Source organism: Coregonus clupeaformis, chromosome 6 (assembly GCF_020615455.1).
Source record: "Coregonus clupeaformis isolate EN_2021a chromosome 6, ASM2061545v1, whole genome shotgun sequence".
Taxonomy (NCBI): Eukaryota; Metazoa; Chordata; class Actinopteri; order Salmoniformes; family Salmonidae; genus Coregonus; species Coregonus clupeaformis.
This window is the reverse complement of record NC_059197.1, coordinates 50,389,276-50,413,449: the sequence shown is the minus strand read 5'-3', so window position 1 is coordinate 50,413,449 and position 24,174 is coordinate 50,389,276. Positions and strand designations below refer to the sequence as shown.

Below are 24,174 nucleotides of genomic sequence, written 5' to 3'. Positions count from 1 at the left end.
GTGTCACACTGAGGATTATGGTGTTGTCTGTCTCTCTAAAGAGATGAGGAAGGGGAGGAGGTGAGAGAGGAGAGAGAGAGAGATAGAGAGAGAGAGTGTTTGGGGGCAGAGAGAGAGAGAGAGCGCGAGAGAGAGCAAAGGGGGAGAGAAAGAGGAGAGAGGGGGGGGGGCAGAGAGAGGAGGGGGAGAGAGAGTGGGAGGAAGAACCAAAAAGAGGGCTCCTAACAGAGTGGTGGTTCAGCCCTGGACGTACTACAGTACTGTCATCTCTTACCCTGACTTTGGCTGTGGTGCTGAGGGGAGCGTAGCCCGACGACTCCATGAACTCCCTCTTCTCCTGCTGAGCCTGGGAGCCCACCAGCATGTTGAAGTTGGTGGCCAGGTGGCGTCGCAGCAGGGTCTTCTGAGGGGGGATGTTCAGCAGCATGGCCAGGGTATCCGAGTTAAAACGAGGCTCCAGAATCTAGGGGTCATTAGAGAAGATTCAGAGGAAGATACAGTCTACATACAGACAATTACACAGAACACTGGGATGGAATTAATTGGCAGAATAGGTTAATTCAAAATAAACTTTGCTTTAGGGAGTCTTGAATTGTATGTCTGACTGTATCCAAATGTGACCTGAGCTGATATGCAGTAGAAAGGTATAAGAAGGGGCTGATTCAGTCATGTGGCGTGTGTACTTACGATGAGGCCCCTGTGCACCCTGCTGCCCCTCAGGTTACTTACGATGAGGCCCCCGTGCACCCCGCTGCCCCTCAGGTTACTTACGATGAGGCCCCCGTGCACCCCGCTGCCCCTCAGGTTACTTACGATGAGGCCCCTGTGCACCCCGCTGCCCCTCAGGTTACTTACGATGAGGCCCCCGTGCACCCTGCTTCCCCTCAGGTTACTTACGATGAGGCCCCTGTGCACCCCGCTGCCCCTCAGGTTACTTACGATGAGGCCCCTGTGCACCCCGCTGCCCCTCACGTTACTTACGATGAGCCCCCCGTGCACCCCGCTGCCCTTCAGGTTACATAAAATGAGGCCCCTGTGCACCCTGCTACCCCTCAGGTTACTTACGATGAGGCCCCCGTGCACCCCGCTGCCCCTCAGATTGGGGGCGTATTCTGCCAGGTCCACTGAGCGAAGCCACTCCATCACCCTGTGGTTAGACCACTGAACCACCTCCGAGGGAGATGTCTTGTTCTAGCACAAAATATAAAACATGTATGAGCAAACACAACTACAGATGTAGGATCTTAATTTGACCTATATTGTCACAGCAAAACACATGTATGAGAAAACACAGCTACATACTGTGTAAACAGAAAACCTCCTATAAACGTGCACACACACATCTCACCTCATCTCCAGGTCTTCTCTTCAGGCAGTTGGGGTTGAACTTGTTGACGTGGAGGACGTGAATAGCACACTTCACACTGAGATGATGAAGCTGACTGGTCACTTTCAGGAACAAGAGGTCATTCTGAGGGAAACGCATCAAATACAAGTCTCACGTTTTCTTAATTTGTATTTATTTATTTAAGCTGTATTTAACTAGGAGGTCCCTTGAGATCTCTTTTTCGAGGGAGACCTGAAAGCCTTATAAACAATAATGCTGAGACACAACAGTGAAAACCAATGGATGTGCTTACCACTGTCAAGTACTGAAGCATTCTGCCATCCACCCTTCCCTCATGAAACTGACCCTTGTACTGAGGTAAACCAATGTCATCAAGCCAACCTTTGAGGACAAACCACATGACAACCAATTATACCGGATTGATTATATAGAATACAGCACCAAGTTTGCTGAATGTTGAGTGAATATGTTGATGACCTCTACTGTGTCCTGATACATACGTGTGACCCAGATGTGGTCCAGTTCAGAGGATTTCTCAGTCATTTTGGTGCTGAAGGACTTGAGGGCCAACTGTAACTTCTTCCTGTGCAGTGGATTCTTAATCCCCATTTCCTGATACCAAGATTAAGATTAATCCAGGTTAAATTTTTACATTTTAGTCATTTAGCAGATGCTCCAATCCCTTTCTACAAGATGAGTGCTGAAAATTACAGTTTTGATAACTAGATTTGGAATCACTTGGCACACTATTTCACAACTGTGATCAAGAACCAAACAAATGGCCTGGGTATACAGAAGATAGCCCTATTTGGTAAAAGACCAAGTCCATATTATGGCAAGAACAGCTCAAATAAGCAAAGAGAAACGTCATTAGGTCAGTCAATATGGAACATTTCAAGAACTTTGAAAGTTTCTTCAAGTGCAGTCGCAAAAACCATCAAGCGCTTTGATGAAACTGGCTCTCATGAGGACCGCCACAGGAATGGAAGACCCAGAGTTACCTTTGGGCAGAGGATAAGTAAATTGGAGTTACCAGCCTCAGAAATTGCAGCCCAAATAAATGCTTCACAGAGTTCAAGTAACAGACACATCTTGACATCAACTGTTCAGAGGAGACTGTGTGAATCAGGCCTTCATGGTCGAATTGCTGCAAAGAAACCACTACTAAAGGACACCAATAATAAGAAGATACTTGCTTGGGCCAAGAAACACGAGCAATGGACATTAGACCAATGGAAATATGTCCTTTGGTCTGGAGTCCAAATTGGAGTTTTTGGTTCCAACCGCTGTGTCTTTGTGAGACGCGGTGTGGGTGAACGGATGATCTCCGCATGTGTATTTCCCACCGTAAAGCATGGAGGAGGTGGTGTTATGGTGTGGGGGTGCTTTGCTGGTGACACTGTCTGTGATTTATTTAGAATTCAAGGGACACTTAACCAGCATTGCTACCACAGCATTCTGCAGCGATACGCCATCCCATCTGGTTTGGGCTTATGGGACTATCATTTGTTTTTCAACAGGACAATGACCCAACACACCTCCAGGCTGAGTAAGGGCTATCTGACCAAGAAGGAGAGTGATGGAGTTCTGCATCAGATGACCTGGCCTCCACAATCTCCTGACCTCAACCTAATTGAGATGGTTTGAGTCGGAAGGAAAAAAAGCAGCCAACAAGTGCTCAGCATATGTGGGAACTCCTTCAAGACTGTTGGAAAAGCATTCCAGGTGAAGCTGGTTGAGAGGATGCCAAGAGTGTGCAAAGCTATCATCAAGGCAAAGGGTGGCTATTTGAAGAATCTCAAATATAAAAATCATTTCGATTTGTTTAACACTTTTTTGGTTACTACATGATTCCATATGCGTTATTTCATAGTTTTGATGTCTTCACTATTATTCTACAACGTAGAAAATAGTAATAATAAAGAAAAGCCCTTGAATGAGTAGGTGTTCTAAAACTTTGACCAGTAGTGTATATCTGAAATATACCTCTAAACTTGCTAAAAACAATGAAGACAAAAGTCCAGCAACATGATGACGTGAAAGGAGGAACGAAATGGCTTCTTGAGAACTAGACAGATAGAACTAGATGGTGATGAGAATGATGCATCCAAACAACCACGTTCCCTGAAGGATCTCCTTTGCATCCAAACAACGACGTTCCCTGAAGAATCTCCTTTGCTTCCAAACAACGACGTTCCCTGAAGGACCTGCTTTGCGTCCAAACAACGACATTCCTTGAAGGATCTCCTTTGCGTCCAAACAACGATGTTCCCTGAAGGATCTCCTTTGCGTCCAAACAATGACGTTCCCTGAAGGATCTCCTTTGCGTCCAAACAATGACGTTCCATGAAGGATCTCCTTTGCGTCCAAACAACAACGTTCCTTGAAGGATCTCCTTTGCGTCCAAATAATAACGTTCCCTGAAGGATCTCCTTTGCTTATTTGACAAATAACTTTCTAACAATGTTCTGTAAATCAAAATATGTAAGCTGGGTAATTTTTTTGACTATACCTTCTCTAAGTCATGTGGTGAGGCGGAGAGGAGGGTCTGCCCACTGTTGGCCCAATGTCGAGCCAGAATCACATACTGGTCCAGCCCATACTCCTCCAGCCAGCAACAGACCTGCTCCGGAGTCCACTTGGAGAAGGGTGTCTTCAAATCCCTGCAGGAGAGGAGAGACAATTGGAATGGAATATTTGTATTTCCCGCTCCTCTTATAAATACTAACTGTAAGTCGCAGACAACAGTAAATTGATTGGATCATCAAGACTGGAATATTTTCACTAACTGTAAGTCACTCTGGATAAGAGTGTCTGCTAAATGACTAAATGTAAATACTTTGGCTTTTTTGTATATTCTCTGTCACACCACATGTTTAAGAGAATACACTGTATAAATGTATTTTGTGATACTGTCTGTCCCATACCACACAGAGGTCAATGTCTCTCCGGTCCGGGCCAGACGAGGGCCGGCGGTGGCTCTCAGTCCCCCCCTCTTAAACTCTCCAGGCTCAAGGTCCTCTCTCTGCAGGCTGCCAGACTGGGTCCTCCGAATCCTAGGTTAGAGGAGATAGAATACATCATTAGTCATTAACTTAGAATTATGCAGTACCTTTGCTAGGCCACCTCCTCTACCCAGGATGACTTGTATCAGATATCTCCCATTTATACCATTAGTCTCTGAATTAATATCTCTAAATATTTATTCAGCAGTGTGCCCTTCCTGTGTGTGTGTGTGTACATGTATGTGGGTGTGTGTCTGCTGTACAGGTACTCACTTCCCCCAGAGTTTCTTGATGCCCAGGTGGTTCTTCCTGTTCTCTGGGGAGACAGGAGACTGCTGTCCTGAGTCCACTCCAGACGACAGGGGGGACAGGTCCGACAGCGTGGACTCATCCAGTCTCTCCGATTTTCCTATGAGAGCAGGAGATGATGTTTAAGTACTGTACTACTATTTCAGACTGTTTCAATAATTTCCCTACTGTTCTCTTAATGAAAGTAAGTAATGCAAAGGTTAACGGACACTGTATTTCTTTCATTCTTTAGGGCCTAAAGTTAAGGTCTATGCAGGACCCACCCATTTCAAATAAATCATGCTTTCCACGAGATCCTGCTGTGCCAAAGGTTAGCCCAGTGAGAAGTAAAACAGGAAAGCATTAACATTGTTAGTGTGCTCCGACATTTTCAGTATTTACATCAGCAGATGTCAAAGTGTTTCTACAGAGTGCTTAACGCAATTTAAACATTGTCTTAGCGGATGCCAATTAAAATCTGTGAAGACAAATTAGTATTTTGCATATTCAATAAAAATATTTCATACAGGGAAATTAAATTATAGCCTGAGGCGAATGGGTTGTCATGTTGCATCTATAGTGGTTTACAGTGGATGGTTAAGCCAGTTCAGACAAGGTCTATCCCTGTGCACACAACCCTCGCCGCACGTGACATCGCCTAAGTAGCCCTGCTTTTGAGGGTAGTCAGCTTTGGGAGGGGTGCACTGCAACACCACTCACTTATGCGAGAGAAATAAAAAAAAGAGTCAGGCATAATCCGAGACGCCTCCCTCTGACTCACTGAGGGTCTTACTCCCTCCTGCACAGGCTGGAGTTTAGTCACAACTTTAATCCATAGTGAAAACAGGGGCTTGGTGCTTTGACATGCATTGGGCTTCTGCCGGAGTAGTAGCACGGTACCTAAAGCTGGAGCGCTGGCACTCCTGCAGCGGTCTTCAGCCATAACACAAGCAGAAAGCCACGCAAAGCAAAAAAGAGGACAGGAGAAACAGAACAGCAGCACACCAAGTGGAAGATTAGTACAGAGTGAGAGAGAATGCAGAGAATAGCTGCCCCAATACAAACCAACCACAGTACGAGAGAAGAGTGAAACAGAGCCATTGTTGTAACAAGCCATAGAAGTGTATTTAAGCAATAAGGCCAGAGGGGGTGTGGTATATGGCCAAAATACCACGGCTAAGGGCTGTTCTTAGTCACGACGCTACACGGAGTGCCTGGACACAGCCCTTAGCCATGGTATATTGGCCATATATCACAAACCCCAGAGGTGCCTTATTGCTATTATGAACTGGTTACCAACGTAATTAGAGCAGTCAAAATAAATGGTATATGGTCTGATATACCACGGCTGTCAGACAATCAGCATTCAGGGCTCGAACCACACAGTTTATAATTATTTATTTATAGTATACACCCTAGGAAGATTTTGTTGTTTGAAACATTCTAGTAGGCTGTTCGATAAAAACGACAAGTAGCAGTGTTTTAAGATGTAACTTACTTAGGTTCAACTCACTGTCCTCGCTATCATCAGGGGACAGCTGGACTTGTGTGGCATACTGCTCTTGATCCCCATTCATGTCAGGTCGACATAGCTTCCCTGGTAGGGTCTGATATTTGTTCATTTCCATGTGCCGATTCTGTGGGTTGGGGGGAGCCATGGTTACAGGCAAGTCACGAGTCTATTCAAAATTAAATTAAATGGCATCTGTTGACATTTGATTTCAGTTGAACTGCTGCTCCTGTACATTACACAGAACATAATACAAGATTCAGATTTATATTTTTTCCTTTCATGACAATATCATTGTTAATTCGATTGGACTGCCATTGGAGTCACAAGTGTTCAGGAGACAACAAACAAAAGGCTAGTTTCATAAGCCTTAGGGGCATCTAGAGTATGATGGCTATTACATTTGACAGTTTCAGGTGAACCCTTGGCTCTGTTCAGGTCAGCTAGGATAAAGTCAGATTGTGAGAGGTTAAGGGTTAAGGGTTAGTGGCTCTGGTGAGATCATGCAGTGGAAAATACCTCTGAAACCGCTTCAACTGGTTGACCAACTACATGCTACAGGAGGGGGGACCGTGCATGTAATGAAGAGAACACACACAGTGTTAGTAGAGTGATGTATTGACAGTATCAACTCAACAACAAGAGTGTGATATATATATTTGCGAGAAAGAAACAACATATGGGGATTGGAAGTGATGCAGACAATTACATTGATGGAAGTTACAATCTATCTGCAATATTAAAGCTGATCTACCCCACCAAAAATAAATAAAAATAGTATCAACTCAACAACAAGAGTGTGAGAATGCATGTATGTGTTTAGCAGTTTTTGTTAGGTTAACAGTCATCAGAAGCCTATTGGTTATATATTGTTGTTAGAGCACGCATAGCGTTTCTAATGTGTTTGGTCAAATACAAATGAAGCACATGCTGTATGTCTAACATGGCTATAATATAGTCTTAGAAGTTCAATCAAAACACAGCAAAATCATGAAACCTTTGGTAACGATCCGCTTTGTAACTCCTCCAGGCTGCTTGAAAGCATCCGTGGTTGGGACCTATTGAGAAAAACAACAACATTGAAACCCAACTTGCACTACAACAGTAAAGTATTTCAACTTGGGTTACGGGTTCAGCGCAGTAGTCTTAAGAGTTGGCAACTCTTGGTTGGTGCTCTTTGTGGTCTGTGGCACTACCTTCCAGAAGGGATTGTGGGTAATGTGATGTGACAGGCTGGGCTCTACATGAGAAGGAGTCTGAGAGGGCTGTTTGTGCCAGACGGGGACATCCCAGTGACAGGGTCACTCACAGCCACTTTAGTGGGTCCCTAATTAAAGACAACCAAAACAAAGAGCAGCCTGGCTGTCACACCCATGCAGCCTCAGTTCTACTTGCCATTGTCCGTTGTGGAAGCAGCCAACGTCGCTCGGGGAGACCATCACCATGGACGTCTCCAGGGAGGTCTGGATACTGTGGCAGAGGGACAGGTCCAATAGAACACAGTAAACCTGATGGAGTACGGCTGGAGCAAAAGGTGTGTGTGTGTGTGTGTGTGTGTGTGTATTTTGTTGCATTACAACCTGTAATTTAAATGGATTTTTATTTGGATTTCATGTAATGGACGTACACAAAATAGTCCAAATTGGTGAAGTGAAATTAAAAAAAGAACTTGTTTCAAAACATTCTCAAAAATAAATAACGGAAAAGTGGTGCGTGCATATGTATTCACCCCCTTTGCTATGAAGCCCCTAAATAAGATCTGGTGCAACCAATTACCTTCAGAAGTCACATAATTAGTTAAATAAAGTCCACCTGTGTGCAATCTAAGTGTCACATGATCTCAGTATATATACACCTGTTATGAAAGGCCCCAGAGTCTGCAACACCACTAAGCAAGGGGCACCACCAAGCAAGCGGCACCATGAAGACCAAGGAGCTCTCCAAACAGGTCAGGACAAAGTTGTGGAGAAGTACAGATCAGGTTGGGTTCTAAAAAAATATCAGAAACTTTGAACATCCCACGGAGCACCAAATTGAAAGAATATGGCACCACAACAAACCTGCCAAGAGAGGGCCACCCACCAAAACTCACAGACCAGGCAAGGAAGGCATTAATCAGAGAGGCAACAAAGAGACCAAAGATAACCCTGAAGGAGCTGCAAAGCTCCACAGCGGAGATTGGAGTATCTGTCCATAGGACCACTTTAAGCTGTACACTCCACAGATCTGAGCTTTACGGAAGAGTGTTTTTTAGTTTGTTTGTTTACCTAGAGTCCAGCTCTTTCTGGAAGGATGAGGAAGACACTAACAGAGGAGAGGAGCATCTGGAAGACATCTGGAGAGGGAGAGATCGCACAGAGGACACACTTCAGACCAAGAGACACTGAGTATGCACATTAGATGGTCTGCTAATACACTGACATGGTATGTGAGCACAGACGCATATAGTGTACTACTGCTACCCAGTGCTTTAGTTCTATTCTATGGAAATATGTAGGAGTGGGCAGGCACAAGCACTGAGTACTTGAGAAATGCAGGTTCTAGTTGTATTGTGTTTAGTGGTTCCCAGAGGAGGAGCAGATAGAGCTCTCTTACCTCTGACCGGATGATGTCTGAATGAGCTTTATGTGTGAGAGCTCTCATCTTCAGACTCCCGCTCAGTTCCTCCTCACTGCTCCCAACCAGGAGCTTCTCACTGGACACTACACACACACACACACACACACACACACACACACACACACACACACACACACACACACACACACACACGGGTTAATGCAGTGTAATGACCCCCTAAGCATTATCATTCAATGCATACCATCTTCAATATTCTTGGAATTATTTACATAGCTTGTTTGAAAAATACTTGAATATATGAAAACAGTGAATGTGTATCACCTCTAAGTGTGAGTGTGTATAAAAGCAGTGAGTGTGTATAAGCAGTGAGTGTGTACAGTATATAAGCAGTGAGTGTATATAAGCAGTGAGTGTGTATAAGCAGTGAGTGTGTATAAGCAGTGAGTATGTACAGTATATAAGCAGTGAGTGTGTATATGCAGTGAGTGTGTACAGTATATAAGCAGTGAGTGTGTATAAGCAATGAGTGTGTATAAGCAGTGAGTTTGTACAGTATATAAGCAGTGAGTGTGTATATGCAGTGAGTGTACAGTATATAAGCAGTGAGTGTGTATATGCAGTGAGTGTGTACAGTATATAAGCAGTGAGTGTGTAAAGCAGTGAGTGTGTATATGCAGTGAGTGTGTACAGTATATAAGCAGTGAGTGTGTATAAGCAATGAGTGTGTATAAGCAGTGAGTGTGTACAGTATATAAGCATGAGTGTGTACAAGCAGTGAGTGTGTACAGTATATAAGCAGTGAGTGTGTACAAGCAGTGAGTGTGTACAAGCAGTGAGTGTGTATAAGCAGTGAGTGTGTACAGTGTATAAGCAGTGAGTGTGTATATGCAGTGAGTGTGTACAGTATAAAATCAGTGAGTGTGTATAAGCAGTGAGTGTACAGTATATAAGCAGTGAGTGTGTATAAGCAGTGAGTGTGTACAGTATATAAGCAGTAGGTATGTATAAGCAGTGAATGTGTATTACCTTGAGCGAGGGCCATCACCTCCTTCATCTTCCTGTACTGTCTCAGGAGAACAGTGAGCTCCTCTATGTGACGGTCCTGACACAAACAGAAAGGACTTTAATAACATACCTTCACTTTGTATAACTTCAAGAAATTATAATATGATAACACATTATACACACTATACAACAGATATTTTTTAAACATACCTTTTCATCATTTGCCGCTAACAAAGTCTCCATCCCCATTTTCAACCTTTGGAATTCTTGGTCTGAAAACCAGAAGAAAAAAAAAAAGTAGTAAGAGCAATAATTTATAAATATAAACTGTTCATAACTCTGATGGAAAGGGCGCAAGATGGCAGAGAGACAGAGGAGTGGACTGCAAACAACAGATGGGCTGGTCCATCTTTAGCCCAGAGGGCCAGTCTAAGTTTGGGTTTTTGCACAATATTATCTGGCTAATACTGGTGGCCTCAAGGAAAAAAAATGGCCCGGTGTGGGAGCCTCGAGGGAAAAAAATTAGCTAGTGTAAGGGTCTCAAGTCCACCCCTAAATCAAGTTGTAATCATGAGCTCATGAGGCATTTATAAGTTATATTCTTCAATGGGTATATCATTAACTGAGATGTAAATTGGCCAGCTTTAGCCGAAATATTGCAGATTGCACCTTTAAATTCTGAAATAAAACAGGTCTCATATGGTTGACCTAGTGACCTTAGCGTCATAGACGACAAAACGAGAGCTAAATGAACAGCCCTATGGGAAAGAGGAGTGACTGTTCTCATGGGTGTGAGTATGAGGAGGATGTGTCAGAGCTTCCCTTCTCTCCTCTGTATCTGCCAGGGCTGATGGAATGGGTGTGACAGACATGACAGCATGCCAGCGTGGATTAGACAGCAGAACAGAGAGGCTGTGACGGCGGAGCAGAATTGCACAATGGCCACAACTACACGAGCTTAGTCAGACTAGGGCCTTACATTTGTCTGTCAGCAGTCTCCTAAAGACCTCCACTACAGCAGGGGGCAGCATAGCATAAAAAGACAACAGTGGAGGGGGCAGAGAGAGGACATTTGTTAGGTATTATTTGAATGAGGCACCATACCTGACGTCACACATGCAGATGACTAGCTTAATTTAAAATCCAATCTCGAAACAACCATAACTTGGGTTCAATATGTATAATTAGTTATTATTATCAAATGTCAATGATCAAAGTTCCCCCTGCCCTGACAATAGAATAAGCATTAGTGGATGATATTTAGTTTGAGGTGGACCAGCTGAAGTAATGACATTATGCGTTAAAATGGTCAGTCACCTGGTGTTTGTTACTGTTGATGTATGATGTGTGTTTGACAGGTAAATTTACCTCTCTCTGGGTTCTCATTGGTCATTGGGCCTCTGGAGACTAGCTGTCTCTGTAGGCCCTCAATCTCAGAGTCTTTGGAAGCCAGTATCTGCTGTAGGTCTGATATCTCCGTCTGTAGAAAGAGGGTCACGGTCAATGGAGTGATACAAGTCAATCCTGCATGTTTACAACCACAGCCATCCAAGCCACGGCCTGTTCACCGCGCTACCATCTAGAAGGCGGAGACCGTACAGGTGCGATCAAAGCTGGGACCGAGAGACTGAAAAACAGCTTCCATCTCCAGGCCATCAGACTGTTAAACAGTCACCACTGCCCTGAGCCTTAGTCACTGTTACTGTTACTAGCTGGCTACCACTCGGTACTCTACCCTGCGTCTTAGAGACTGCTGCCCTATGTACATAGTCATTGAACACTGGTCATTTTAATAAAGTTTAAATTCTATTTTACACACTTTATATGTATATACTGCATTCTAGTCATGGCTCATCCTATATAACTATTGCTATACATACCTTTTCTAAACATATACTGTCCATACCATCTATGCACACCACTATATGTATATATATTTATATTCCGGACTCTGACATTGCTCGTTCGGATATTTCTGAAATGTTTTTATTTAATTTGTATTATGTGTGTATTGTTATTTATTGCTAGGTATTACTGCACTATTGGGGCTAGAAACACAAGCATTTCGCTGCACCTGCGATAACATCTGCAAATCGGTGTACGCGACCAATAAACGTTGATTTGATTATGACATTAGGGGCTCTATTCAATCTGTAAAGCTGAAGCGTTACAGATTCCGTGATAGAAATGTAAAGGTCATTTCTGATTGAGACGACATATGCAGCGTTTACCCTGAATGCAGTCTATGCTAAAGCGGGAACATTGCCTTTAAATTTCAATCACGCTGTAAAGCTGAACTTCCGCGATGCAGATTGAATAGAGCCCTTGGTCTCATACACTATACAGTGGGGTCTGAAATTATTGACACCCTTGATAAATATGACCAATAATGACTGTGCAAAATAAATCATTCAAATACTGAGTTGTATATTGTAGGCACTTTTTTTGGGGGGGGAATTACACTGAGTGTAAAAAACATTAGGAACATCTGCTCTTTCCATGACATAGACTGACCAGGTGAAAGCTATGATCCCTTATCTAAATCTGCACTGGTTTAAGTGTGTCAACAACTGCAACGCTACAGAGTTTTTCACACTCAACAGTTTCCCGTGTGTATCAAGAATGGTCCACCACCCAAAGGACATCCAGCCAACTTGACACAACTGTGGGAAGCATTGGAGTCAACATGGGCCAGCATCCCTGTGGAACGCTTTTGACACTTTGTAGAGTTCATGCCCCGACGAATTGAGGCTGTTCTGAGGGCAAAAGGGGGTGCAATTCAATATCAGGAAGGTGTTCTTAATGTTTTGTACACTCAGTGTATATTATTTTATACTAATACAACTGCTCAGCGAAAGAGAATGCTAACTTCTCACCATTACCAATAACAGGGGAGGTTAGTCTTGGGGGTATGATCTTTGACCTGCTATAACTTTCTCACTCATCCTTATTCACGATTCATTCCGAATTATCCGTAATCATGGTAGCATCCACATTAAAGTAGAAGTGTTTAAAAACATATTCCATTCTTATTTACAATAAAAGTGACACAATTATACATTATTTGCCATTAATTTCTATTGGGCACAAAATAATCTGAAACAAACCCAAAACGAACTGAAATATATCCAACAAGTTTGTAAAGTCACAAGATTGATGTAGTCATTGGGTGATAGGAATATGGGACCAAATACTAAACTTTTGACTACTTTATTTATACAACTCTTTAGGGATGTCAATCATTTTTACTCCTTCCTTTATGATATTTTTGATTATATGATTATTATTTTTTACTTGTTAAACAAAATCTCCTTCTATGAGCAATTGTATTAGTATACAATAATATAATTTCCCCCCAATTTGTTTTGCATACATTATACAAAAGTATGTGGACACCCCTTCAAATTAGTGGATTTGGCTATTTCAGCCACACCCGTTGCTGACAGGTGTATAAAATCGAGCACACAGCCATGCAATCTCCATAGACAAACATTGGCAGTAGAATGGCCGTACTGAAGAGCTCCGTGACTTTCAACGTGGCACCGTCATAGGATGCCACCTTTCCAACAAGTCAGTTCGTCAAATTTCTGCCCTGCTAGAGCTGCCCCGGTCAACTGTAAGTGCTGTTATTGTGAAATGGAAACGTCTAGGAGCAACAACTGCTCAGCTGCGAAGTGGTAGGCCACACAAGCTCACAGAATGGGACCGCCGAGTGCTGAAGCGCGTAGCGTGTAAAAATCGTCTGTCCTCGGTTGCAACACTCACTACCGAGTTCTAAATTGCCTCTGGAAGCAACGTCAGCACAATAACTGTTTATTGGGAGCTTCATGAAAAGGGTTTCCATGGCCGAGCAGCCGTACACAAGCTTAAGATCACCATGCGCAATGCCAAGCGTCGGCTGGAGTGCTGTAAAGCTCGCCGCCATTGGAATCTGGAGCAGTGGAAACGCATTCTCTGGAGTGATGAATCACGCTTCATCTGGCAGTCCGACGGACGAATCTGGGTTTGGCGGATGCCAGGAGAACGCTACCTGCCCCAATGCATAGTGCCAACTGTAAAGTTTGGTGGAGGAGGAATAATGGTCTGGGGCTGTTTTTCATGGTTCGGGCTAGGCCCCTTAGTTCCAGTTCTTAACGCTACAGCATACAATGACATTCTACACGATTCTGTGCTTCCAACTTTGAGGCAACAGTTTGGGGAAGGCCCTTTCCTGTTTCAGCATGACAATGCCCCTGTGCACAAAGCGAGGTCCATACAGAAATGGTTTGTCGAGATCGGTGTGGAAGAACTTGACTGGCCTGCACAGTGACCTGACCTAAACCCCATCGAACACCTTTGGGATGAATTGGAACGCCTGTGAGCCAGGCCTAATCGCCCAACATCAGTTCCTGACCTCACTAATGCTCTTGTGGCTGAATGGAAGCAAGTCCCCCCCCAGCAATGTTCCAACATCTAGTGGAAAGCCTTCCCAGAAGAGTGGAGGCTGTTATAGCAGCAAAGGGGGGACCAACTCCATATTAATGCCCATGATTTTGGAATGAGATATTCGACGAGCAGGTGTCCACATACTTTTGGTTATGTAGTGTAGCTCAGTATTTGAATTATTTATTTTATACAGTCATTATTGCTCATCTTTATCAAGGGTGCCAATAATTTCGGACCCCACTGTAGGTCCAAGGTGACAGGGCAATGAAGTCTTCCTCAATGAGGAAAAGCATAAGAGGGGTGTCCTGATTAAGTCCTTAGTGTCGTAGGGAGGACAAACAAATACTGATCAATTCAGTTTGAAGTCAATAAAAAGTCAATAAAAAGCTCTGTATCTATTGTAGTCAAACACTTTAAACACAAGGGCAGCAATCCTTCTCTGGTAACACACAGGGTTAGGGTTGAGCAATGGGGTTTGGAATAAGGTTCAGTAGTAGACAGAACTGGAGAATGAGGCTGGATGAGAGCACAACAGTACACTTCACCACTGCAGTACAAACCAAGGGTTGGAACTGAAATTATATTTTTTGTTCCATTCCACTGTTTCGACCTGCAAAATAAAGTTTTGAAACCGGTTTGAACCCCCCAAAAAGTACAGATTTATATATTATATATTGTTCCTTTCTGTTCCTTTTTAAACCTCTGAAATTGACTTTTTTCTTTTCATTAGCTCGACATTACTTGTGGATGGAGCAGCTTGCTATGGAGCGGGCAAGCTATAGTTGTTTTAGACTAGGCAGCCGATCTATCGGCTGCCTAGGCTTTAGTTGTTTACATGCGCGATGGACAGACAAGTGTAGGAGGTGAAAGTTTGCGTGTGGAGAGAGAGTTAGAGAGGTCTTGGTGCGCTGGGCATTGTTATGAAATGCATTATCTGAATTAGGCCCACAGAATAATATCTACAGAGGAGCGGCTTCTATGGAGGAACTTTTAATGTCTTTGAACATCCGAGCGTTGGCTTAAAGTTGGACCAGAGCTAGCTATCTAGCTAGCTAACAAGCTTGTGTGTGCAGAGCGGCACCAGAATTAAAAACACCTCTTACCTTTTTGTAGTTAATAAATCCAATGTGAAATGTGATATCCATAACTAGCATTGAAAAATGGAATCCATTCTTCTTGAAATAAAAATCTCTCCCTATTTTCTGAATCACACTTGTAACGTCAGTAGGCTACAGTAGCCAATGCTTCGGAGGGGGAGGGGCAGGGGCAGGTAGCCTACACATGCACACACACTGGCAAAGACTTCCAGCTAGCAGGCAGACACTGGAATACATTTCTGAGTGACAGAGTGAGGGCTTTGCATAGGCGCTTTGTTGTGTTTTTTGTGGGAACGTAAAATAACGTTATTATCCGGTTCCCATGCTTTTAAAATAACAGTTCTGTTCCGGAACAGTATAGATCACTTTCGTTCCTGGTTCTGATTCTGTTCCTCGAAAAAGTTAGTTATTTTCCGGTTTTCTGTTCTGTTCCCTGAACCGGTTCCAACCCCTGGTACAAACCCAATAGACCACATGCACATTAAAAAGGGAACCTCATTAATCCAATGATAGCCTATGGGGCAGCCTGGAGGTCAGCATGGTGATTGTTTGCCTGCCTGCTTGCCTGCCTACGACCATTCTGGCTTAACTGCCTGGAGCCTGTGTGGGTGGTAGTCAATGGCCACAGAGACTCCTATAGGGGGTCATGCACTTGGTCAGTGAACTTAATGGTCAGAAGTCTCAGAGTCGATCATCTACCATTCACGCCCACACAAACAAACACTTGTGAGTCGTCTCCTCTGGATGAGCACAGCGTATAGCCAGATAGATAGATCTTCTAAACATGGCAGTCTGTCTGCAGCCTAAGACATGCACGTATCGCCCCCTCGACCCCCTTCAGCTCGCTTCTGCAGAACCCGTACATTGAATAACAGATAGCAATTGAAGCATGCCAAGTTCTGTATTATTAGTTCTTGGTCGGGGAGGACGGGGGAGTAATATTGAGCTGTCGGAACGAGTCAATGTCAAAAGCATTGCTCGCTTGGTCTCTCTTCCCTTTTCTCTATTTGTTTGTTTCTATTTTTCTCTCTCATTCTCCCCCGTAGATATAGAAAACAATGTACATATCCTTATTTTGGAGGAATATTTTATAAATACACAGAACAAAAATATAAACCCAACATGTAAAGTGTTGATCCCATGTTTCATGAGCTGAAATAAAAGTTCGCAGAAATGTTCCATATGCACAAAAAGATTATTTCTCTCAAATATTCAGCACAAATTTGTTTACATCTCTGTTTGTGAGCATTTCTCCTTTGCCAAGATAATCCATCCACCTGACAGAACCCGATTAAACAGCATGATCATAGACAGGTGCACCTTGCGCTGGGGACAATAATAGGCCATTCTTAAATGTGCAGTTTTGTCACACAACACAATGACACAGATGTCTCAAGTTTTAAGGAAGTGTGCAATTGGCATGCTGGCTGCAGGAATGTCCACCAGAGCTGTTGCCAGAGATTTTGAATGTTAATTTCTCTACCATAAGCCGCCAACGTCATTTTAGAGAATTTGGCAGTACGTCAAACCGGCCTCACAACTGCAGACCACGTGTAACCACGCCAGCCCAGGACCTCCACATCCGGCTTCTTCACCACATCGTCTGAGACCAGCCACCCGGACAGTTGATGAAACTGAGGAGTATTTCTGTCTGTAATAAATCCCTTTTGTGGGGAAAAACTCATTCTGATTGACTGGGCCTGGCTCCCCAGGCCCACCCATGGCTGTGCCCCTGCCCAGTCATGTGAAATCCATAGATTAGGCCCTAATGATTTCCTTATATGAACTGTACCTCGTATAATCGTTGCATTTATATTTTTGTTCAGTATAATTCCCCATTATTTAACTAAAAGTAGAAAATGGTATGGAATCCATATTAGGAACATCATCAGAGGAATGTTCCTCATATGGATTCCGTACAGTGGCTAGTCATACAGATGACAATACTCCTAGTAAACTCTACCCACATGATCTCAGTAGAACCACCTGAACCTGTGAGGGATTGGGTGAATGAGATTCCACAACCATGGTGTTAACAAGAGGAAGGGAGGATGAGGAGGAGGAAGAGGGACAGGTGCAGAGTGAGGTGGAGGCGGAGAACAACAGGAGCAGAGGGGGAAGGAGAAGGAGTAGTCAGCATGAAAGAGGGATTAGGGTGAGGAAGAAGAAGAGGCACCTGAGCGGTCCGCCATCGCTCCTCCCAGTGCTGCTTCTCCACCTGAGTGTGCTCTACAGTGAGTTTCAGGCTAGAGAGCTTGGTCATGAGCGACTGGTAACACACATGGAGAGAGCAAGAGATAGACAGCTAGAGGGAGAGAAAGCCAGAATGGGTGGAAAGTAAGCTGGAAGATAGGAACAAAGTTTACCTCCAAAATTGGAGTTGCTAAGAGCAACAAAGTAAAATTGAAACAGTTATGTTTTTCAAAGGAAATAGGAATATTAATTTGCTAGAAAACCAACTAAAGTGGGTGTCACCTTAAAGTGCCATGTGAATAAACTAAACTGACAGATAGATAACTGTAAAGCAAAAAAGTGACAGAAATGAAGTTTTTTTTTACCTTTGTGGCCTTTAGTTTTCTCTCATACTGTGATTTCTCCACCTCCAGCACATCCACTTTACTCTTGAGGAGCCGGAGTTCTTGCAGTAAGCCCTGTCAATAACACAGAACATATTGTAACATTTTAATTGAAAATAACTGTGTCCCTTTGATGTAAAATCTCCAGACCAAAAACACCATGCTCTTCACTGTGCCTTCCACACGAAAATGCCAATTTCTCCAGTCAAAAACCAATGTTGGATACAAACATGGTTCTCTCAGTTTATAAATGAACATGTTACACCAAAAAGTAGAACGGAAGTTTTCAAATGTTGACCCACGTAATTTGATCCCTTAACAGCCAGAACACCGTGCAGTTAATACATAAAAAGTTTAACCTCCACATCCCAGGAAAGGCAGCAGATGACCCTTTTAACATGTGACCAGTCAGTCAGCCCCTATACCCCTCAAACCCAACTCTGGACCTCGAAGCCAGTTCCACTGCTTTTGTTATTTATTGTTCCCCTCTAATCAGGGACTGATTTAGACCTGGGACACCAGGTGGGTGCAATTAGTTATCAGGTAGAACAGAAAACCAGCAGGCTCCGGACCTCGTAGGGTAAGAGTTGAATACCCCTGCCCTATACTGTACTAAGTAGTGATGGCTCAGGCTCCTCAAAAGGACCAATGGTTATGGCCATTACCAGTCAGTTAGCTAGTCTGGTTGCCAGTTTGTTTCAGCATCCATTTGGTCCCTTTAAAAAAAGTTATGTCAAGGCTGAATATTGAAACAAACTGGCAACAAGGATATAATGTTTCTTGGACAATTTCATAAAATCATAAAAAACTTTGAAAAAGTGACTGAAGTAGATAGATTTGAATTTATCTCACATTTAGAGACAGGGTAGGAGCATAAGCCATCAACCAAGCCCAGTATTTGGACACAGTGACCAGTAAACCTTGGTTGCATTAATAAGGTGAACCACAGTCATGCAAACACACCACACCACACCACTTACAATGAATTAACACCCGGATATTTTATATATCTATTTACAAAAAATATATATGGGGGATTGGAAATGATGCAGACAATTACATTGATGGAAGCCACAATCTGCAATATTAAAGCTGATCTACACCAAAAAAACAAACTAAACCAAAAAACACCCGGATATGGAGGCAAACAGTACACAGGATTCCCACACACTGTAGTAGTAGAGGTAGAGACGTCGGTCACTGTAAGGAGAAAGGTTAAGTACTAGACCCAGTGGAGGATTCTAGAAGGTTAGGGAGGATGGTAGTTAGGAGAGAGGGGGGTAGCGTGTCCATGGGTACTGCCTACATTCTGTCCTCCACAGCGACAGCAAAACTCATCCACGTCAGAACCACCCAAGCCCACGTCGGGGTTCTGGTCGTGGGCCTCGCGGGCACCACTCTCCCCCTGGGCCTCCCCCCGGGCCTCCATGGCCCGTTTCTCCATGATGCGGGTATGGATCTCCTCCTGAAACCTACACATCTGCTCCTGGAGCTCGCTTATCAGATTTACCACACACTGAGAGAGGGAGAAGAAAATACAAAACAGAAAATAAAATAAAATAAAACATTCAAAATGATATGCACTGCTGTGGGTATTTAGTTTTTATGTTAAAAAAACAACAACATATATATATATATATATATATACACACATACATACACACACTGTATAAATGCAGTATATACAGTTGAAGTCGGAAGTTTACATACACTTAGGTTGGAGTCATTAAAACTCGTTTTTCAACCACTCCACAAATTTCTTTTTAACAAACTATAGTTGAACAAACTATAGTCGGTTAAGACATCTACTTTGTGCATGACACAAGTAATTGTTCCAACAATTGTTTACAGACAGATTATTTCACTTATAATTCACTGTATCACAGTTCCAGTGGGTCAGAAGTTTAAATACACAATGTTGACTGTGCCTTTAAACAGCTTGGAAAATTCCAGAAAATGATGTCATGGCTTTAGAAGCTTCTGATAGGCTAATTGACATCATTTGAGTCAATTGGAGGTATTTGCCCCCTTTCTAATTTTCTCTACTTTTGCATATTTGTGATACTGAATGTTATCAGATCTTCAACCAAAACCTAATATTAGATAAAGGGAACATAAGTGTCTCCCGAGTGGCGCAGTGGTCTAAGGCACTGCATCACAGTGCTAGCTGTGCCACTAGAGATCCTGGTTCGAATCCAGGCTCTGTCGTAGCCGGCCGCGACCGGGAGACCCATGGGGCGGCGCACAATTGGCCCAGCGTCGTCCAGGGTAGGGGAGGGAATGGCCGGCAGGGGATGTAGCTCAGTTGGTAGAGCATGGCGTTTGCAACGCCAGGGTTGTGGGTTCGATAAAATAACGTATGTGCTAACTGTAAGTCGCTCTGGATAAGAGCGTCTGCTAAATGACTAAAATGTAATAAGTGAACAAATAACATAACAATTACATATTTATTTCATAAACAAAGTTATGCAACACCCAATTCCCCTGTGTGAAAAAGTAATTGCCCCCTTACACTCAATAACTGGCTGCAATGACTCCAACCAAATGCTTCCTGTAGTTGTTGATCAGTCTCTCACGTCGCTGTGGAGGAATTTTGGCCCACTCTTCCATGCAGAACTGCTTTAACTCAGTGACGTGTGGGTTTTCAAGCATGAACTGCTCATTTCAAGTCCTGCCACAACATCTCAATTGGGATTAGGTCTGGACTTTGACTAGGCCATTCCAAAACTTCCAATTTGTTGATTGTTAGCAATTTTCATGTAGACTTGATTGTGTGTTTTGGATCATTGTCTTGCTGCATGACCCAGCTGCGCTTCAGCTTCAGCTCACAGACGGATGGTCTGACATTCTCCTGTAGAATTCTCTGATACAGAGCAGAATTCATGGTTCCTTCTATTAAGGCAAGTCGTCCAGGTCCTGAGGCAGCAAAGCATCCCCAAACCATCACACCACCACCACCATGCTTGACCTTTGGTATGATGTTCTTACTGTGGAAAGCAGAGTTTGGTTTTCGCCAGGCATTACTGGAACCATGTCGTTCAGTATCACAAATATGCAAAAGTAGAGAAAATTAGTAAGGGGGCAAATACTTTTTCATAGCACTGTATTATACAGTACCAGTCAAAAGTTTGGACACACCTACTCATTCAAGGGTTTTTCTTTATTTTTACTATTTTCTACATAGTAGAATAATAGTGAAGACATCAAAACTATGAAATAACACATATGGAATCATGTAGTAACCATACAAATAAAAAAGTAACATTTGAGATTCTTCAAATAGCCACCCTTTGCCTTGATGACAGCTTTGCACACTCTTGGCATTCTCTCAACCAGCTTCACCTGTAATGCTTTTCCAACGGTCTTGAAGGAGTTCCCACATATGCTTAGCACTTGTTGGCTGCTTTTCCTTCACTCTGCCGTCCAATTCATCCCAAACCATCTCAATGGGGTTGAGGTCGGGGGATTGTGGAGGCCAGGTCATCTGATAGAGCACTCCATCACTCTCCTTCTTGGTAAAATAGCCCTTACACAGCCTGGAGGTGTGTTGGGTCATTGTCCTGTTGAAAAACAAATGATGGTCCCACTAAGCCCAGATGGGATGGCTTATCACTGCAGAATGCTGTTGTAGCCATGCTGGTTAAGTGTGCCTTGAATTCTAAATAAATCACAGACAGTGTCACCAGCAAAGCACCCCCACACCATAACACCTCTTCCATGCTTTACGGTGGGAACTACACATGTGGAGATCATCCGTTCAGCCACACCGCGTCTCACAAAGACACGGCGGTTGGAACCAAAAATCTCCAATATGGACTCCAGCCCAAAGGACACATTCCCACCGGTCTAATGTCCATTGCTTGTGTTTTCTTGGCCCAAGCAGGTCTCTTCCTCTCATTGGTGTCCTTTAGTAGTGGTTTCTTTGCAGCAATTCGACCATGAAGGCCTATATATATATATATATATATATACAGTGGGGAGAACAAGTATTTGATACACTGCCAATTTTGCAGGTTTTCCTACTTACAAAGCATGTAGAGGTCTGTACTTTTTATCATAGGTACACTTCAACTGTGAGAGACGGAATCTAAAACAAAAATCCAGAAAATCACATTGTATGATTTTTAAGTAATTAATTTGCATTTTTTTGCATGACATAAGTATTTGATCACCTACCAACCACCCTCTAACAACCCCCCCGTAGCGCCCCTGGTCTGGTCCCGCTGGCTGGAGCTGGACTGGACATCGGTGGAGCGGATTGCTTAGGCTCCGGTGTGGAGCAGCTGACCGGTACCTGACCAGGCACCGGTGAAACGGGCACGGGCTGTGCCGGACTGACGACGCGCACCACAGGCTTGGTGCGGGGAGCAGGAATGGGCTGGACCGGGCTGACGACGCGCACCACTGACTTGGTGCGGGGAGCAGGAACGGGCCGGACCGGGCTGGCGACGCGCACCACAGGCTTGGTGCGGGGAGCAGGAACAGGCCGGACCGGACTGACGACGCGCACCATTGGCTTGGTGCGGGGAGCAGGAATGGGCCGGACCGGGCTGACGAAGCACACCATTGGCTTGGTGCGGGGAGCAGGAACCGGCCGGGCCGGGCTGGCGACGCGCACCATAGGCTTGGTGCGGGGAGCAGGCACCGGCCGGGCCGGGCTGGTGACGCGCACCATTTGCTTGGTGCGAGGGGCAGGAACAGGCCGGGCCGGGCTGGCGACGCGCACCATTGGCTTGGTGCGAGGGGCAGGAACGGGCCGGGCTGGCGACGCGCACCATAGGCTTGGTGCGAGGGGCAGGAACAGGCCGGACCGGACTGACGACATGCACCATTGGCTTGGTGCGGGGAGCAGGAATGGGCCGGACCAGGCTGACGAAGCGCACCATTGGCTTGGTGCGGGGTGCAGGAACAGGCCGGGCCGGGCTGGCGACGCGCACCATTGGCTTGGTGCGAGGGGCAGGAACAGGCAGGGCCGGGCTGGCGACGCGCACCATAGGCTTGGTGCGAGGGGCAGGAACAGGCCGGACCGGGCTGTGGAGACGGACTGGAGGTCTGGAGCGAAGAGCTGACACAACCCGTCCTGGCTGAATGCCTATTTTTACACACTCTGTGTGAGGCATCAGCACAGGACGTACAGGGCTGTGTACTCGCACTGGCACTACAGCACGTGACACTGGCGCAGGATATCCGGGACCGAGGAGGGGTACTGGAGGCCACGAGCGTTGAGCCGGCACACTCCGTCCTGGCTGCATGCCCACCTTAGCACGACACGTGCGTGGTGATCGCACAGGATGTACCGGACTGTGCCGGACCACTCGCGGCACAGTACGCAGCTCCGCATACCTCGGAACCTGCCCAGTCTCACGCTGCCTAGCCTGAGTACGGGGAGTTGGCTCTGCTCTACCTCTAGGCTCCGCCAACCTCCCTTCCAGCCCCCCAAACCCGGTGGCCTCCTCTCCTAATCCCCAAACTCGCCCTGTAGCTGCCTCCAGCAGCCCCGTCGTCCATGCCGTGTGCCCCCCCCCCTGAAAATGTCTTGGGGTTGCCTCTTGCGTGTCCGACGTCGGCCCGGTTGGCGCCGCTGCTCCTCTCTATGGCGTGCCTCCACCGTCTCCTCCCATGGACGGCGATCCATACCGGCCTGGATTTCCTCCCAAGTCCAGGACCCCTGCCCGTCCAAGATCTCCTCCCAAGTCCAGGCTGTCTGCTCCTGGGCACGCTGCTTGGTCCTGTTTTGGTGGGATCTTCTATCGTGTTGGTTTGTGTGTATGACCGAGGACTTCACGTTTCGTTTTGTTGTTTTGTGTATTTGAAAGTACTGAAATAAAAGATGTACGCATTTCACGCTGCGCCTTGGTCTGCTTCGTATGACGATCGTGACACTCGGTGGTGAGTGTTGCAAACGAGGATAGACGATTTTTACGTGCTACACGCTTCAGCACTGGGTGGTCCCGTTCTGTGAGCTTGTGTGGCCTACCACTTCACAATAACAGCACTTACAGTTGACCGGGGCTGCTCTAGCAGGGCAGGAATTTGACAAACTTACTTGTTGGAAAGGTGGTATACTATGACAGTGCAACGTTGAAAGTCACTGAGCTCTTCAGTATGGGCCATTCTACTGCCAAGCCAATGTTTGTCTATGGAGATTGCATGGCTGTTTGCTTGATTTTATACACCTGTCAGCAACGGGAGTGGCTGAAACAGCCGAATCCACTAATTTGAAGGCGTGTCAACATACGTCAGTTTAACTGCCATAACGGCCATATATATATATATATATATATATATATATATATATATATATATAGATGTAACACATAACATAAGTGGTTTTTACTAG

General features: G+C 44.8%; 1 protein-coding gene across 13 annotated transcripts in view; it reads right to left on the bottom strand.

Moving 5' to 3' along the window:
- ppfibp2b (PPFIA binding protein 2b) overlaps nt 1-24,174 on the bottom strand; it is a 79,851-nt gene that overhangs the window by 2,659 nt on the left and 53,018 nt on the right. For 7 of the 13 annotated variants that reach the window (XM_041838266.1, XM_041838268.1, XM_041838272.2 and 4 more), the window contains 20 exons: nt 19,141-19,350; nt 17,817-17,909; nt 11,105-11,216; nt 10,716-10,748; nt 9,947-10,008; nt 9,758-9,833; nt 8,747-8,853; nt 8,419-8,486; nt 7,547-7,621; nt 7,149-7,209; nt 6,671-6,706; nt 6,140-6,278; nt 4,627-4,762; nt 4,276-4,404; nt 3,861-4,011; nt 1,849-1,960; nt 1,641-1,729; nt 1,349-1,471; nt 1,066-1,191; nt 275-463 (listed from right to left, as the gene is read on the bottom strand). In XM_041838266.1, the coding sequence (XP_041694200.1) occupies nt 275-463; nt 1,066-1,191; nt 1,349-1,471; nt 1,641-1,729; nt 1,849-1,960; nt 3,861-4,011; nt 4,276-4,404; nt 4,627-4,762; nt 6,140-6,278; nt 6,671-6,706; nt 7,149-7,209; nt 7,547-7,621; nt 8,419-8,486; nt 8,747-8,853; nt 9,758-9,833; nt 9,947-10,008; nt 10,716-10,748; nt 11,105-11,216; nt 17,817-17,909; nt 19,141-19,350 (2,127 nt within the window). The remainder of the gene's footprint in view (nt 1-274; nt 464-1,065; nt 1,192-1,348; nt 1,472-1,640; nt 1,730-1,848; nt 1,961-3,860; nt 4,012-4,275; nt 4,405-4,626; nt 4,763-6,139; nt 6,279-6,670; nt 6,707-7,148; nt 7,210-7,546; nt 7,622-8,418; nt 8,487-8,746; nt 8,854-9,757; nt 9,834-9,946; nt 10,009-10,715; nt 10,749-11,104; nt 11,217-17,816; nt 17,910-19,140; nt 19,351-24,174) is intronic. The other 6 variants (XM_041838278.2, XM_041838273.1, XM_041838277.1 and 3 more) reach the window with 4 other exon arrangements.